Source organism: Salvelinus namaycush, chromosome 31 (genome assembly GCF_016432855.1).
Source record: "Salvelinus namaycush isolate Seneca chromosome 31, SaNama_1.0, whole genome shotgun sequence".
NCBI lineage: Eukaryota > Metazoa > Chordata > Actinopteri > Salmoniformes > Salmonidae > Salvelinus > Salvelinus namaycush.
The window spans coordinates 32,353,650-32,371,087 of NC_052337.1; the positions used below are offsets into that span (position 1 = coordinate 32,353,650).

The window sequence follows — 17,438 nt, forward strand, 5'->3', positions numbered from 1 at the left end:
TTTTTATATTGGCAGAACACTAGAAGTTATGGAGAAGTTTGAACAGTGGAATATTTGGGTGTTAAATGCAAACCCCATTAAATCAGTCAGGTAATGACACTTTTGAAAAAATATGCTGAACAATTCATGAAAGGATTATGTCAATGTGTGCTGATGCTGAGCTGAATGTTTCCACTTGATTCCGAACAAAGACCTATCTGATATGTAATGATGATTGACCACAGACAGACAAAGTATTCACTTCAAATGAGTGTTCCACAATAAGTTGTCATGATTTAAAAATAATGCATGAAGAGAATTATGGTAATGAATTGAACACTACAACTATTTCATTGCTGGCTCCTAGATAAGGATTTTGTTAAAGCAGAAACTTATCTCCACAGTCATTATTCAATGTAAAAATGAGATTGCAATAAGGACAGGCTGTTTGGTATGACAATGCTAGAAGTGTAAGCTGAAGTAGAAACAGATCGGGCAACCAAGCTAGGTCTTCCAATCTAAGGCATCAGAGTTCTTAATGGACCTATTTACAGGCCTGATTTAACTTTTACATGAAAGATTGCTGCACACACACAAAGAGAAGATGGGTAAATGCTGTTTTAAGACAGACCAGTTAGTGGATCCATATTTTGCTCAACATCATGTGGCATGGACTGATGTGGATTTTATGGATCACATGATTAAAAAATAATAATAATTAAATACAAAAAAAAATCCATTCTTAACTTTAACAACATCTATAATATACATTTTGCAATATAATATACTAGGTAGGCGGTTTAGCAGCAATAGGAATTAGGAAAACATCTACAGGCCCGCAGCCCACACTTACTTATCCAAGCACAGGACCACTCAGTGCACATTACTTGTAATCCTCATGTTGTGAAGAAATGTTAGAAATGTTCAGCAGCTATTAGAAGATGAGGCCAGATCACAGCCAGACAATTAAATAACCCTAACCTGTGACCATCCAGCATTAGAATACTGGGAGACAGACACGGTCAATGGTGTCAAGAGTCCCTATTCAGAGGAGTTTGAAGTCTGACAGTTTAAACAAAAAAGGGTCTGCCTACAAAAAAATCCAAACACAAAGATGTTGCATATTTCATATGTCCAAAGAAAAATTATGCACCAAAAAGGAAAACCAATCCACAGGAAGGAACCGCAAGAAGAAAAAAAAAGAATCCAGTTTGTGATCAAAGATTAGGTACATTTCTACCAAATGACTATTTCCATGGATACCGAGTCCTTTACAGTGAGCCAAGGGACTTAAACCTTGAGGCCTTTCGACCCAAAAGGTCCTCGTAGTACGACTGTGTAGCTAGGTCAGGGAAAGGCAAACTTTTTGGCTTCAGGGCCACATCGGGATTTCGAAATTCAATGGAGGGCCACACAGATTTTTTGGGGACGGACGGGTTTGTTAAAATCAATTTGCGGGCCGGAAAAACTGCAGTTATTTGGAAATATATAGGCCCATTATAATTTCTACATACCATCATCTAGATTTAAACGATCAAGAGTGGCCTTGATTATTTTATCTAACCCAAAATAATCATTTTTATTTTAAACTTGTATTACTCAAACCTCCCGTGGGCCAGATTGAATGGGCTCATTGTTTGCCCAGTCCTGATCTAGGTCCTCAACACTGAAGTAGAGATAATATACCATCTATAGGAAATACACATTTTCATCAAATCGTGTTCGCACATCAGATGATGGACCGGATGATGCACATCAGGTGAAAAAGAAGACTGTTAATCATGGACTTTTCCTTTTCTTTACAAATACTGCAAAATATACATATTGTTTCACTATGATTCAAGATGGGAAATCCTCATCATCTAGATCCCAGTCGGGTTATCAGGGGGATGTACTGAACTGATGCCCCCACATGTAACATCTTTCCCAACAATGCATGAGGAGGTAGAGAGAGAGATGTGGCACCAATCCAAGTTGCTACTGGTGGTCAGTTACCTCCATTCCTAAGGCCAGGCTAGCAGTGAGGCTGTCATCAGGTGACTAAAGCTGTACATATACCGTTGACTGTCAGAAACGGTTGTGTCCTCACAAGGTCCCGTTCAAAACAACAATTTAATGAATGAGTTGATGAGAAATCTGAATGAGGTAAGAAGGAAAGTGCTCAGGTATGGGTTATCAAACTTGTTGTCCATGTGTTCACATGCGAAAGTTCCATGTGTGTCTGCATGTGTGTGAACGAACACACACATCCAAGTATCAGCGCACAAAATTCTGTTATCACAGTTTCAATTATAGTTCCCAAGAACAAAAAAGTAATTGTTCAACCACTATTCATTATCTATCATAAAAATCCTCTCTTTGCTGGATTGAGTTTAAATTTCCATAAAGGCACACATTAAGTCGATTTGTTCTAGTACTTCAAAGTCTGCCAGTTCTAAAACAAATAATCTGAATGGGCATTTCAGGGGCCCCGAAGTAGCAAAAACTAACACGATCATAGAAATCTCTTTACATGCTCTAATCATTAAAATCCAGTTTCATAAGCCCAATCAATTTACAAAACAAGCTGCCCAAAAACTGAGAATGATGAACTGTGTGCAATGCATGTGTGTAGCATGTCACAATTGATAACTTGTTCACTCTATAATGTGCTACTTTGACCCAATGGGCTTGGGTCAAAAGTAGAGCACTATGATGAATAGGGTACCATTTGTGAGAGTCTGTATTTGGATGTGAAATAGGGGGTATTGTGGGACTGCTCAGTCCTCCAGGCCTTGGCGGGTGAAGAAGTCTTCCAGCTCGCTCAGCCTCTCGATGAGCATGACATCCAGGTCGGTATCGTCAGGCCTCCCCCGCCGACCACGCCCCCTGGGGCCCTTTACGCGCAGGGGAGCCATGTTGGCCCGGACTTTGCGTTTGCGCGGCAGTGTGAAGTCGGGGAAGTCCAGTACACGCTTCCTCTTCTGGTGGCCAATGCAGACCAGCGATCCGTTCTTCTCCTTGGGCTCCTCGAAGATGGTCTCCAGGCTCCTGGTATGGGAAAACAATATGATAAACCATATACTAAACAATATGATAAACCATATACTAGTGCTGAGCGAATAGCGCTTTTTTGAGGTCGGTTCAGATTCGATTATTAAAAAATACATTACTGTTTTCGATTACGGTTATAAAAAATAAAAAAAAACATTAAATGCACTATGCATTATGTGTGTTGAATGCTTTAATACAGAATAAAACAATTAATAAAGGTCCCATGATGGTAGTGACTGCCCATTACAGCTCATCACTTAAATCATAATATATTGACATTAGTTAAAACAAATATTTCAGTTGTATTATATTTGTTTGAGTTATTATTTCATTATAAGTCATCCCATCTCTATAGAGCTGCTGTCTTTGCTGTCTGACAAAATCACTATTTTAGAAGTTCTTCAAAGTAAATAAGGCATACTGTTATGACTGCTGAATACCAACTATCAATCACTAAGATCATGCATTTTCAGGTTGAGATACCTCGCTAAGCAACTGCTCTCCTCTTGATGACATTTTTCTGTCTCTTTTACAAAACATGCGTAAAAGCTACACAGACCGGACAAGTAGGCGCATAATGGTTTATGGTCATTGTAGTTAATTACCATGTTTTCTGCGCTAAACTACAAGCTCACAAAAAAAAAAGACCGAAATGGAATTCAAATAACAACCAACATTGGTCAATGAGTTTAAAAAAAAAAAATGTCTATACCAGAAATGTCAGTTAACCGCTCAGCAATACCATACACTAATCAAAATGATAAACCATATGATGAACAATATTAAAGGGGAAATTACACTGAGATTAAGATTTTTCACATTAAAATGTATACCAAACAAAAACCTTTAAAATCAAAGTTTAATAAACCATACAACTATGTACAAGGAATACTTTTAACAATTTCCCCAGAAAATGTTACAAAAACAAATTTACAGGAAGAACTGTGCAGATACAAAGTTTGGTAACAGAATAAATATCAGGGAAATTTTACAGTAACTGTTACAAAACCTTGTATCTGCACAGTTTTTACAGTTAATGTTTTTTTTATTTACTGTGTAAATTGGTAAAAGTAGTCATTGTGCATAGAGGTGTATGGTTTGTTAAACTTTGAAATCAATGGTTTTTGTTTGGCATACATTTTAAAGTGCAAAATCTGAGCCTCAGCGTAATTCCGTTACCTTGGAATTGCCCTATGCCTATTTTAAAAGCCTATTGACTAACAACAAGTGGTTTCAATATGCTGTAAATTGTCATGTTCTCCAACTTGAGGTACAGTTTGAATAATAAAAAGGATGATGGCTGACCTGTTGGGAGTGGGTGATTTGTAATTCTTGTTGGTGTAAATCTCCTCCAAGCTGAACTCCTTCTTCTTCAGTCTGATGGGATGTACGCAAAATAAAACATGTAAAACACAGTTGGCACTCTGTGTGATCACATGAGCCGTGTATTTCAATAATCCCATTGTTTTGTTAGTTACTGAGTTTTTAACTTACCTCTTTGGTTTGGGCAGGCCCATGGGAGTGAGGTTGTTGTCTGGTTTGGGAACAGTCTTCCGAATGCGGATCTGGGATACCCTCTTGGAGCGCTGGCATGGCTGGGTTCCCACACTCGCATCATACAGACCACCCTACAGAACAAAAGAAAGAAAAAGTGAGCAAGATCACAGAACCAGAAAGGAATTATATTTTAATAATATGGAAAAGAAGCCACAAGGGACAGGTACAACTAGCTGGATTGCAAGAGTTTGTGTTCAGACAATGGAAGAGGTTCTTCCTTGAAAAATCAATGATGCTCACAGGGAATAAAATGCAAAACTCACTCCGTGGATCAAATGAGCATCCTCAGTCAACACCAAAATGGTGTTCCCACTGTCACACAACATTCATCAGCCCCCTTAGGTCCAGGACTAGACTGCAACTAAGAATTAGCTAAATTGCTCAAATCTGGCGGAACGTTTGTTGTGCATGATCCCTATAAAATGTAAGGATTGTACAGAATCAGAGCCACACCTACAGGTAACTGCCAAAATAAAAGGAAACACTTGAGTAAATGAGGGATACAAAGTATATTGAAAGCAGGTGCTTCCACACAAGTGTGGTTCCTGAGTTAAGTAATCAACAACAAATTATGGGCGGGCCATTATTTTGGCCCCCATAGGTTGACAATGTCCCCATCCACAGAGCACGAGTGGTCATTGTTTTCATTCTCATCAAACCATTCAATGATAACCATATGCCATGGCTGTCTCAGTCAGCAGATTTCAACCCAAATGAACACTTATGGGAGATTCTGGAGTGGCGCCTGAGACAGTGTTTTCCACCACCATCAACAAAACACCAAATTCTGGAAATTCTTGTGGAAGAATGGTGTCTAGGGATGTGCATCTCTTCTTTCATATGCATCTAGATACATGGGCTCCGATAGAAAACATTTTCATTTGGAACAATTCGGTGCGATTTGGTTTGATTAGGGGAATGAATTTATGTGATTTGGATCAATTCGATACAATTACATGCATTTTTTTGCATGAACACATTCATTTTCCATTTATATCTGCTGCTGATGGGAGCTCAGGAGCTGGGCCTCTGAGCTGGATCTGTCTGAGATGACTTCTCTAAGCTGAGTGGCCCTCAGTGTGTGTATGTTCCTCAATGGTGTGTGTAGGTACCTGAGCTGAACCATAGGGCAGCTCAGGTACCTATGCTTTTTGTCCCCCTACTTTTTTTTATCTGAAAAATCACCAATTTGTCATTTTTGCAGATAAAATGTTGAGTTGACACAATGACAATACTAATCTTTAGAAATTAGAATGGCATTTAGCCAATTAGTATACTGCAGCTTTGGATTTTACCCAGTCTCAAAAGCAAATAGTTTAGACCGATTGGAATTTTAAGGAGAGTTTCTTCCACTCCAACCAATGAATGTGACCATGCACAGCTCCAAAAAAGTATTGCTGTCATTTATGAAATTACCCTGTTCATGTAACAATGACCAAATACACTGACTGTTTAAAGCAAAAACTACCAAAACGATTTCTTATAGTGAACCTAAACAACTAAATCAAATATGAATGATTGAAAACCTCAATCAGCTGTTGGATGGGAGTTGTGTAGCCTACCGGAGTGGACGCAACTCCAGTAAAACACAATTGGTAACATTTAGTTGAGAGACATTCAAATTACATTAATTGTTTTATTTAACTAGGCAAGTCAGTTAAAACCTTTCTGAACCACCCATCCCGGATATTTGTCATCAGAAACACTGACTAGCATAGCGTAGCCTAGCACGAACGGTATATAATCAAATATAATTTCATGAAATCACAAGTGCAATATTGCAAAACACAGTTTAGCCTTTTGTTAATCCATCTGTCGTCTCAGATTTTGAAATTATGCTTTACAGCGCAAGCAATACTTGCATTTGTGTAAATTTATCGATCGTTCGACAAAACAATAAGAACACTTAGCGTCAGGTAACTTGGTCATGAAAATCAGAAAAGCAATCAAATTAATCGTTTACCTTTGATGATCTTCGGATGGTTTCACTCACGAGACTCTGTTAGACAGCAAATGTTCCTTTTGTTCCATAAAGATATTTTTTATATCCAAATACCTCGGTTTGTTTGCTGCGTTATGCCCAGGAATCCACCGGAAAAAGCGTTCGCGACAATGCCGGAAAAAATTCCAAATTATATCCATAATGTCCACAGAAACATGTCAAACGTTGTTTATGATCCAACTTCAGGGTGTTTTTCAAATATCTATTCGATAATATATCAACCGGGACAGTTGGCTTTTCACTAGGACCGAGAGAAACAATGGCTGCCTTTCACTTTTGCGCAAAAATCACTCGGAGAGCCCCCACCTATCCACTTACGCAATGTGCCCTTTCACGCTCATTCTTCAAAATAAAAGCCTGAAACTATGTCTAAAGGCTGTTGACACCTTAGGGGAGACATAGAAAAAGAAGTCTGGTTGATATCCCTTTCAATGGGCAATAGGTATGCATGGGAACAGAGAGGTCTCAAAAACAGGGCCACTTCCTGGTTGGATTTTCCTCAGGTTTTAGCCTGCAATACCAGTTCTGTTTAACACAGACAAAATTCTTAGTTTTGGAAACTTCAGAGTGTTTTCTATCCTAAACTGACTATTATATGCATATTCTAGTTTCGGGGGCTGAGAAATAGGCAGTTTCAAATGGGTACGCCTTTTTAGCCAAAAGCGAAAACTGCGCCCCCTAGTCTTATTAAGAACAAATTCTTATTTACAATGATGGCCTACACCGGCCAAACCTGGATGACGCTGGGCCAATTGTGCGCCGCCCTATGGGACTCCCAATCACAGCCGGTTGTGATACAGCCTGGATTTGAACCAGGGTGTCTGTAGTGACGCCTCTAGCACTGAGTTGGTGCCTTATACCGCTGCGCAACTCGGATGCCCAAAACTGAACTGAAGGAAAGGAAGCACCAATTCAGTCACAACAGATGAGGTATTTTCAGAATAACGTTTAAAAAAAACAGATTGGTAACTTTTGAATCGGTTTTCTGGCTGATGCATGCTTCATTTGGATCGGTTAGGGTTCATATCTTAAACATTTGAACTGAAGACCGTTGGGTATTGATGAATGGTGAATCGTTACATCCCTAACATGTGGGCTCCCAAGTGGCACAGCGGTCTAAGGCACTGCATCTCAGTGCAAGATGCATCACTACAGTCCCTGGTTCGAATCCAGACTGTATCACATCCGGCCGTGTTTGGGAGATCCATAGGGCGGCGCACAATTGGCCCAGTGTCGTCCGGGTTTGGCCAGGGCAGGCCGTCATTGTAAATAAGAATTTGTTCTTAACTGACTTTACTAAGGGTTGGTAACAGGCTGATTGGTCTGCTATTTGAGCCAGTAAAGGGGACTTAGGTAGCGGAATGACTTTTGCTTCCCTCCAAGCCTGAGGTCACACACTTTCTAGTAGGCTTACATTTCAGATATGGCAAATAAGAGTGGCAATATCATCCGCAATTATTATTTTTAGTTAGTCTCACTCAGATACCATTAAAAACTGCAAACATTTCTCCCCACCTTATGACAAAATGTGTAGAATTGCAGGAAATTGGCTGTAAAACAGCACATTTTCCTCTCCGCCCTATGGTAAAATGAGTAAAAGTTAAAACATAATTTTTTCTCTCTAGGGCTGCACGATTTGGACAAAATATATAATTGCGATTTTTGGGCCAGATATTGCAATTGCTATTATGAATTGCAACACGTGGGTGAAAACTTGGTAATTCCATCAGACATGGTTAAAACAACTGTCAGGGTAGAGAACATCACTTCTAATATGAGATCATGTGAATTAACACACTGTGCTAACTGAACACAAAACCAAATGAAACTCATCTTTCCCAACATTGTTATAGGCTACATATGATAACAGATAGGATTATAACCCCTACATATTAACAAGTCAAAATATATTATTGATTCATTCATGAATAACATTATGAGTTCCTATTTCCCAATACGAGTTCTTAAATAACCTAAGTTAATTATTTATTCAAGCAGCCATGGGCTGCAGATGGAATATGAAGCTTATGATTGTGTAATTATGTATAAATAGGCTGAATCATTATTATAAGTCAAAGTGCCTTAAAAAAAATTGTAACACGTAGCCTACTGATTGCAAGGTGCAGTCTGTGTCCAAAACATTGGCGTCTGGTCCAGTCATTCAATGTGACATGTTTCAACTCCTCCCTTAATTTTGTTATACAGTGTTGGGATGGTGATTTGGGAGAAATATGTATACTTCTTATCCAGCTTGTTTATCATCTTCTTGAAGCCATCTTTGCTGACTGTGTAAATAAGAACCATGTCTTTGGCTATCTGATAGCCCCTGACTTCTATGCGGCTGCGGGATGTTTTTTTGTAGGGTGTTACACTTGAAAACGCATCAGCAACCAATGCGTGTTTCACGTAGGCGGCTGGTTGTGGCTGAGGGGCTTTGCTGCTCTCGGGTTCTTTTTTTACTATTCAATCATCGTAAAGTAGTGGATGGTTATTCTTCAAATTATTAAATCAATTGTCGAGACAACTCAGACAGTTTTTGAGGTTTGCCTGTAACGAAATACTGCCATAGCACTGAAGATGCGCCCTTCTTTGGCACCAAATTGACATTCTTGTTAGCATTAGCAGCACCGGACACACTGAGGTAAAGCCACAGAATTGCTAAACCTCATACTGTACTGTCTTTGGTGAAGCCCTTTCTCTCCTCACCAGCATCTAAATGTGCGCTCTAACCAGGGACGCTTGTGATTGCATGGCATGCACATGCTGGCCAGAGTGTGAGAGTCACCCGCGAGCAAATGCGGCCCCTCATGTGTGGCCCCCACACCCATCAAAGTTGCCCATCCCTGTCTAGTCAATCAAAGTCCATTCTAAGACAGTTACTGTACATGCCAGGCTCACCTCTCTGGATGGGCTGCGGCCATGCAGACCAGGGTATTTGACGTTGGCAAAGCTGGGCACAGGCTCGGGCTGGTTATCCAGACGCATGGTCTTGGGGCTGTGGCTATGACTGGTCTTGGGGCTGGAAAGGGCCCGTTCTGGGGGGAGTCTGACCCAACGTCGCCGTGTCGGTGAGAAGGTGAGAGACGTACTGCTGGGCGGAATACAGGATGGAGACACACAGTTCGTGATGATATTCAATAATAGGCATAGGTTGTGCATCACTTATACATGCTGTTTATCCTTTGAGATGCCACTGACAACAGCAGAAACAGATGTAATGTAGCCAGCCCATATTCGTTTGCCAATCAATTATTACATTTGTATTTCATGGACATTCAATAGTGCCACGTCTAGACGTCTGCTCACCTTGCTGTGCTAGACATTCTGACAGAGGTAGCTTCTTGACTGCATGATTGAGCATAACTGCAATTACAAACCAACAAGCAAGAAAACAAGAAATCAGCAGAATATCTTCAAATGTTTACTATAATAAGTAAATCTTTATTCTCTCTATTAACATAGAGCCATTTTCATAAGCCATTAGCACATGAAAATGCCTATCAATACTGACCTGTGGTCATTGTCCAGGCCAGGAGGGCCTGTGTAGTCCTTGAGGGGGGGATACATGTACTTCTTCTGTGACTCTATAATCTGACACATCACCGTCTCCACCGCTGTGGCCGACAACCTCATGAGGGGCATGGGGCACTTATGTCTGAACCAGAGGCGGAAGGAGGCGGGGGAGGATGCAGCCAGCATGGTGCTCAGACCCGCCTTGGAAAACTTGGAGAAGCCCATCTGGCTGAAGAGGGACATGGGAAACTGGCCTGTGGCATGGAAGAGGCTGTGCTGCAGGGTAGAAACATCTCTGTCCAGGGCCTTGCTGCTACAGCAGAAGGAGGAGAAGGTCTGGGCTAGGGGCCCTAGCTGCAGGGGGGACAGAGGTAAGACTGGGCTGCCCAGAATCACCAGGGGCTGCCAGTGGTGCTGCAACGTCTCCTCCTCCAGCTCCGGGAGAGACATGGCTAGAGTGCCACTAGTGCTGCGAACACCTTTCAGGGGCCGCTTCTTACAGGAGGACCGGTCCTTATTCCAGTGGTTCTTGAGCTTGGAGTTGAAGAAGCACGGAATGTTCCCCCATCTGCTTTGACCACCATCCGGGTGTAAGGGGAGCTCCGGGGAAGGGCTGGAAGGTACGAGCTGGCTGGCTGTGTCCGACAGCTGGAGTAGGAGGGCCTGGCCTTGGGGGTGGATGGATCTAACACCAACCATGAGAGATTTAGAAGAGCCATTTCGGGGAGAGGAGAGCTTGGAGACCACGGAGGAGTCTAGAGAAGGGCTGGAAGAGTGGAAGGGCAGGAGGGATCGATCCGTGGCTTGTTTTCCCTTCTGAGGGTCCACGTAGCCAGACATGGGTGGGGAGGGCAGAGGGGACCAGGAAGAGGGTGCAAAGACTGAACCTGATAGTGACGATGCTCCGTCTGGAGACTTCAGCTGGGCGTGGGACAACGGATTGTGTTGCTGATGAGGAGGTATGGTAAAGTTCAGAGTCTGATTTTCTCGGCCACCATATGACACCCTCATACTCTCTACAAACTGCTTGTGTTGTTGACTCTGCTGCCTCTCCTCGGCTGCCTCCCTGCCCACACCAACCTGTGGTAGGTCCTGTATCTGAGCAGAGAAGCTACTCTTGACGGACATAGTGGCGGTAGAGTTAAACTCACCGACCGAGTGTGCCTTCGCTTCCCTCTTGTTCCGCTTCTTCCTCTCAGGCTTCCGGTCTTTCTCTGCCTCTTTGGAGGACTGAGTGTAGGCCGTGTGGTCAGTGCGAGGTGGGCTGGTGACCCTAAGTTGGACATTAGTTGAAGCAAGAGCTATTCTTCCCATGTGCTCGGACCTAGATGACTCTACAACTTTAACGGAATGTGGCGACAGAGAGCAAGCTCCTATAGGGCTCAACTGTAACCCCTCAGGAAATGCAGCCATAGTCCTACCCTTATCTGTAAGTGGACACTTATGGAACTCAGTGCTTTTGGACTGGCCTTGGGATTCAGTGGGGAAGTGTACATGAGGAGAGTGTGGATGTGTCTCCATACTCTCGCTCCTGTTCCCAGATTGTGCCTTCTGAGAAGGGGATGGAAGGGGCACTTCCTGGCTGTCACTGGACTCTGTGTCTGCCAGTGCAGAATTGACCAACCAGTTAAGAGCATCCTGCCCCTTCTTGGCCGCCAGCTCCATGTCCAGATCTTCAAAGTCCGACACAGGGGAGTAGTTTCCTTGTTTGCACCCCTCAGTGACCCCCTTAGAGGGAGCTTTTCCTATGGAGGATACGGACCGGCCTGACTCTGTTCTTTTCATTTTCCCACCTAACCCCTCTTTGCTCGGGGCCGGACTGTGGCTGGGTGAAAATGTTGTCGTCATCATCCATTGACATCCAGTGACGCTCCCCTTGTCTAAGTCTGTTCCTGAGGAGCCCATATTGCACGAAGGGTTAGGACTGTGTGGTAACAACTTTGTGAAGTCCTCTTCTTTCAGCACTCTTGGTTCCTTTCCTGTACAACACAAGAAACATTACTTACCAACAAAATAATCTTCAATCAAGTAGTTAAACACTGGCAGCCCGTGGCCCCCATGTTTGGGGTCACTTAGAAATGTCCTTGTTTTTGAAAGAAAAGCAAATTTTTGGTTCATTAACAACACTGTGCAGACAGTCATTTACAACATTAACAATTGTAGCTGGAAAGAGTGATTTTTTAATGGAATACCTAGAGGCCCATTTTCAGCAACCATCACTCCTGTTTGTCAATGGCATGTTGTGTTAGCTAATCCAAGTTTATCATTTTAAAAGGCTAATTGATCATCAGAAAAGTCGGAAGTTTACATACACCTTAGCCAAATATATTTAAACTCAGTTTTTCACAATTCCTGACATTTAATCCTAGTAATTATTCCCTGTCTTAGGTCAGTTAGGATCACCACTTTATTATAAGAATGTGAAATGTCAGAATAATAGTAGAGAATGATTTATTTCAGCTTTTATTTCTTTCATCACATTCCCAGTGGACAGAAGTTTACATACACTCAATTAGTATTTGGTACCATTGCCTTTAAATTGTATAACTTGGGTCAAACATTTCAGGTAGCCTACCACAAGCTTCCCACAATAAGTTGGGTGAATTTTGGCCCATTCCTCCTGACAGAGATGGTGTAACTGAATCAGGTTTGTAGGCCTCCTTGCTCGCACACGCCTTATCAGTTCTGCCCACAAATTTACTATAGGATTGAGGTCAGGGCTTTGTGATGGCCACTCCAATACCTTGACCTTGTTGTCCTTAAGCCATTTTGCCACAACTTTGGAAGTATGCTTGGGGTCATTGTCCATTTGGAAGACCAATTTGCAACCAAACTTTAACTTCCTGACTGATATCTGGAGATGTTGCTTCAATATATCCACATAATTCCCCCTCATGATGCCATCTATTTTGTGAAGTGCACCAGTCCCTCCTGCAGCAAAGCACCCCCACAACATGATGCTGCCACCCCCGTGATTCACGGTTGGGATGGTGTTCTTCGGCTTGCAAGCCTCCCCCTTTTTCCTCCAAACATAATGATGGTCATTATGGCCAACAAGTTCTATTTTTGTTTCATCAGACCAGAGGACATTTCTCCAAAAAGTACAAATCTTTGTCCCCATGTGCAGTTGCAAACCGTAGTCTGGCGTTTTTAATGGCGTTTTTGGAGCAGTGGCTTCTTCCTTGCTGAGCGGCCTTTCAGGTTATGTCAATATAGGACTCGTTTTACTGTGGATATAGATACTTTTGTGCCAGTTTCCTCCAGCATCATCACAAGGTCCCTTGCTGTTTTTCTGGGATTGATTTGCACTTTTCGCACCAAAGTACGTTAATCTCTAGGAGACAGAACGCGTCTCCTTCCTGAGCGGTATGGCGGCTGCATGGTCCCATGGTGTTAATAGTTGCGTGCTATTGCTTGTACAGATGAACGTGGTACCTTCAGGCATTTGGAAATTGCTCCCAAGGATGAACCAGTCTATAATTTATTTTCTGAGGTCTTGGCTCATTTCTTTTGAGTTTCCCATGATGTCAAGCAAAGAGGCACTGAGTTTGAAGGTAGGCCTTGAAATACATCCACAGGTACACCTCCAATTGACTCAAATGGTGTCAATTAGCCTATTAGAAGCTTCTAAAGCCATGACATAATTTTATGGAATTTTCCAAGCTGTTTAAAGGCACAGTCAACTTAGTGTATGTAAACTTCTGACCCAATGGAATTGTGATACAGTGAATTATAAGTGAAATAATCTGTCTCTAAACAGTTGTTGGAAAAATTACTTGTGTCATGCACAAAGTAGATGTCCTAACCGACTTGCCAAAACTATTTTAACAAGAAATTTGTGGAGTGGTTGAAAAACAAGTTTCAATGACTCCAACCTATGTGTATGTAAACTTCTGACTTCAACTGTATATAATCCACACTCAGTCTTAAAAACATTAAACTTTTCTCCTTTTTTAAATGACTTAAAATGTAACAGGGAGGCATGCACACACATTTCAGCGTGGTGCCTTCTAATCTTTAGTGCGTCAACTTCAACTCACCCAGACCATGGAGAGGTGACAGGTCCTGTTTGGCGACAGCAGCAGTCATCCCTCTTGCCAGCTGGCCCACCTGGTTCCTGAGCAGAGCCAGGCTGTTGCCATGTGTGGTGCCCTGCTCACAGAGCTGCTCCATCCTCCTCTCCACCACCTCCAGACGCTGGCACAGGGAGCCGAGGGAGCCCGTCAGCAGCCGCTTCATCTCTGCCTGGTGGGCTTCCAGGCAGCGCTTCAGGGTCCCCAGCTGCTCTCCCGTGGGGCCAGCCAGTGGAGTAGAATCAGAGGGGCACACCGGAGGCGGAGGAGGGGAGGTAGGCTCTGTGCACAGAAAACAGTCACAGAGAGGGTGGGTTGGAACTGGGGAGGTTGATTGTCAGGTTTGGGTAGCTGAAGGACACTGTTTCATAATTTCACCCGATCACTTCTCCTCACATTTCAGTCTGATCATTTAGATTGCTGCTGCCTCCTGTTAGCCTACTACTATGATAAATCAAATGGTGAGAACGTTTGCTAGCAAGATATAGCCTATCTAACAAGCGGGGAAGGGGCAGGTAAATATAAATCCCAAAATGCATAATATATTTTTTTTTTACCCCCTTTTCTCCCAAATTTTGCGGTATCCAATTGGTAGTTAGTCTTGTCTCATCGCTGCAACTCCCGTATGGACTCAGGAGAGGCGAAGGTCAAGAGCCTGCGTCCTCCGAAACACAACCCAACCAAGCCGCACTGCTTATTGATACAATGCCCATTTAACCCGGAAGCCAGCCGCACCAACGTGTTGGAGGAAACAGCATGCACTGCACCCGGCCCACCATAGGAGTCGTCGTTAGTGAGCGATGGGACAAGGACATCCCTGCAGGCCAAACCTTCCCCTAACCCGGACGACGCTGGGCCAATTGTGCGCCGCCTCATGGATCTCCCGGTCGCGGCCGGGTGCAACAGAGCCTGGACTCGAACAAAGAATCTCGACTGGCATAGCTAGAACTGCAATGCTGTGCCTCAGACCACTGCGCCACTCGGGAGGCCCCGAGGCGCATTCTTACTGAGTGACTGCAAATTTGTCTGCCTGCTGCAAGTTAAGGACAGACAGACACACACCTTCGAGCGCTACACCTAATATGAAGCTTTTTTGGTCTACAAACTTGTAGACAGATAAGTAAATGTTGACAAAATACCTAGGCATATTACAACACTTCCGTGTTTTCTGAACATGCGTATCTTCCAATCCAATTCGGCTATCAACTGTCAATTTACAGATACGATCACGAGTATGGCCAGGTTGGCACCCCCTTAGTTTCTATGCACAACAAACTGATAACAACAATTGTACATTACCTAGTTGTTTTGGATGAACCCAGACATTGCCTTTGTTGCCGGGTCTTTGAGTGCCTTGGACCTGAAAATTACCACGCACAAGTTTACACACGATCCAATACACAGACATTGGATACACATGCAGAAATATACTCTAAGACAGGGTTCCAACCGGCAGCCCAAGTTTTATTTGTCCCTTCACGTTTTTTGGGGGTATTTTTATTGTTGGACATAAGCCTGTAAAAACACCAGGAAATCAGCTCCAAGTGACTTCAATTTAATAAATATGTTGCCAAGTATTCCCACGCATAATAGAGACACACGTGATCATACACAAACGTAAACAAGGTTTGAAATTATTATGTTTTAGTCAAACATATGTGATAGGTCCAACAGATTGCGGTTAATTTGCAGTCTAAAAATTATTTGTAATTATGTTACGGCCGCTCCCACTCAAGAAAAATAATAATACAATAGTCCTACGGCTGAATCTAGTTGATGATCGCTGCACTAAGAACACCACACACATTCCCCACCTGGTCTGACACTTGTGTCTCTGTTCTTCTGAAATCGGAAGAGCCTACAGTCCCATAGACAGGACCTCTCAAACTGGAGACTGAGCCCAAATCCCTCTGCCTGTGCTCTGCCAGGGTCTGTCTCTCTCTCACACCAGAGTCCACCCCAAGACTACCATCTCTAGCTCTGCTCTCTGCTGGTCTGTGAGACATAGTCACAGTCACCAGAGGTCCTCCACCCTCCGCAGCATTCCTCTGGTCCTTGCTAGTCTCTCTGCACCCCGTGGCCAGTTGTTCATGGTACAGCTGGGAGAGAGAAGGGCATGGACCCACCGACGTGGAGCCGGGCAGCTGCTGACCACCTCTTAGATCAGCCGAAACAGATGAGAACATCATCACACATGGGCTGAAGGGCCTGCGGAGCAGAGAGAGGGGACAAGAGGGGTTCCTGGGTCAGATTCCAGTTCAGATAATTGTATTGCCAATACAACATGGTTGATTAACCAAGAGATGCTCAGTGATTTAATATAAGATCTTATGATAGCTGGATAATCAACTACATTTAATACACAAATCTACATTTTAAAAAATGTCTAAAATAAACATATTTCAATCTAATTCTTGCATGCAACCTTGAGGCGAATACCAAATAATTTCTCTATTATTACCCAGCAGTGTGATACATTTAGTTAATCTAGCCATCGTTACCTAACCCCACGCATAATCCCCGACTGCTACAACAAGTAAACTGGCTCGCTATCTTCTGTGGTTTGACAGATCGAATCAACTACTAGCATGACAAAAATAGACACCAAACATAATAGCGAGTCTATTGCAGAGTCAATTGTGAAAACACTGATCAAGCGTAAATCCCTCACTCACTGCCTGCCTGGATTCCCAATACTCTCTACAATATCACGACTGTCTACATCTTTTATACTATAGCTATAATGTTGCTAGCCACTGCGATCAAAACGTCGAAGGGCCCGTGCTACACGACTCGCGCTTTGTTGAAGCATTTTAGCCGGTAGGTTTAGACAATTGTGATAACATACCTCGACCAGAGCTCTGCGCCCACTGTGGATATGTGGCTTTACCAAACTTTCCCCAAGACGTGCCCTACAAACTCCTAGATAAAATTCCAGTTTGCTATTCCACCCAGACGTCCCGTACTAATGATTTCTATTTCAACTGCGCTTCCGGTGGAAAACGGCGCTTGAAGGAAAGGCGAAAAGGCAGTTTAGCATTACATTTCAGAACCTACCCACTTTGTAAGCCAGTATACAGAGATGGCAAGATGTCTCTTCAATATCTAGCTAACCGTATATTTGCAAAATAGTTATATGCTAACATGGCATTGTTTTTTTTGCAAGAAATACAGATTTGTTTACGAACAAATAACTAAATGAATCTCGCTCTCGGATCAGGGCGAGACAATTGACCAGATTGGATCGTAGCCTACTTCCTTTTGAAGGACTCAGCCATTGG

The 17,438-nt window shown here is 42.9% G+C and overlaps 1 protein-coding gene across 1 annotated transcript; it reads right to left on the reverse strand.

The window, feature by feature from the left end:
* Positions 1-17,373, reverse strand: LOC120026162. Its single transcript, XM_038970988.1, has 10 exons — positions 17,006-17,373; positions 15,972-16,365; positions 15,457-15,517; positions 14,125-14,439; positions 10,083-12,063; positions 9,878-9,934; positions 9,470-9,659; positions 4,507-4,640; positions 4,318-4,389; positions 1-3,009 (listed from the first exon to the last, which is right to left on the reverse strand). The coding sequence occupies exons 2-10, from the start codon at positions 16,344-16,346 to the stop codon at positions 2,739-2,741; spliced, it is 3,456 nt and encodes a 1,151-aa protein (XP_038826916.1). The 5' UTR covers positions 16,347-16,365; positions 17,006-17,373; the 3' UTR covers positions 1-2,738.
* Positions 17,374-17,438: the final 65 nt, after the last annotated feature.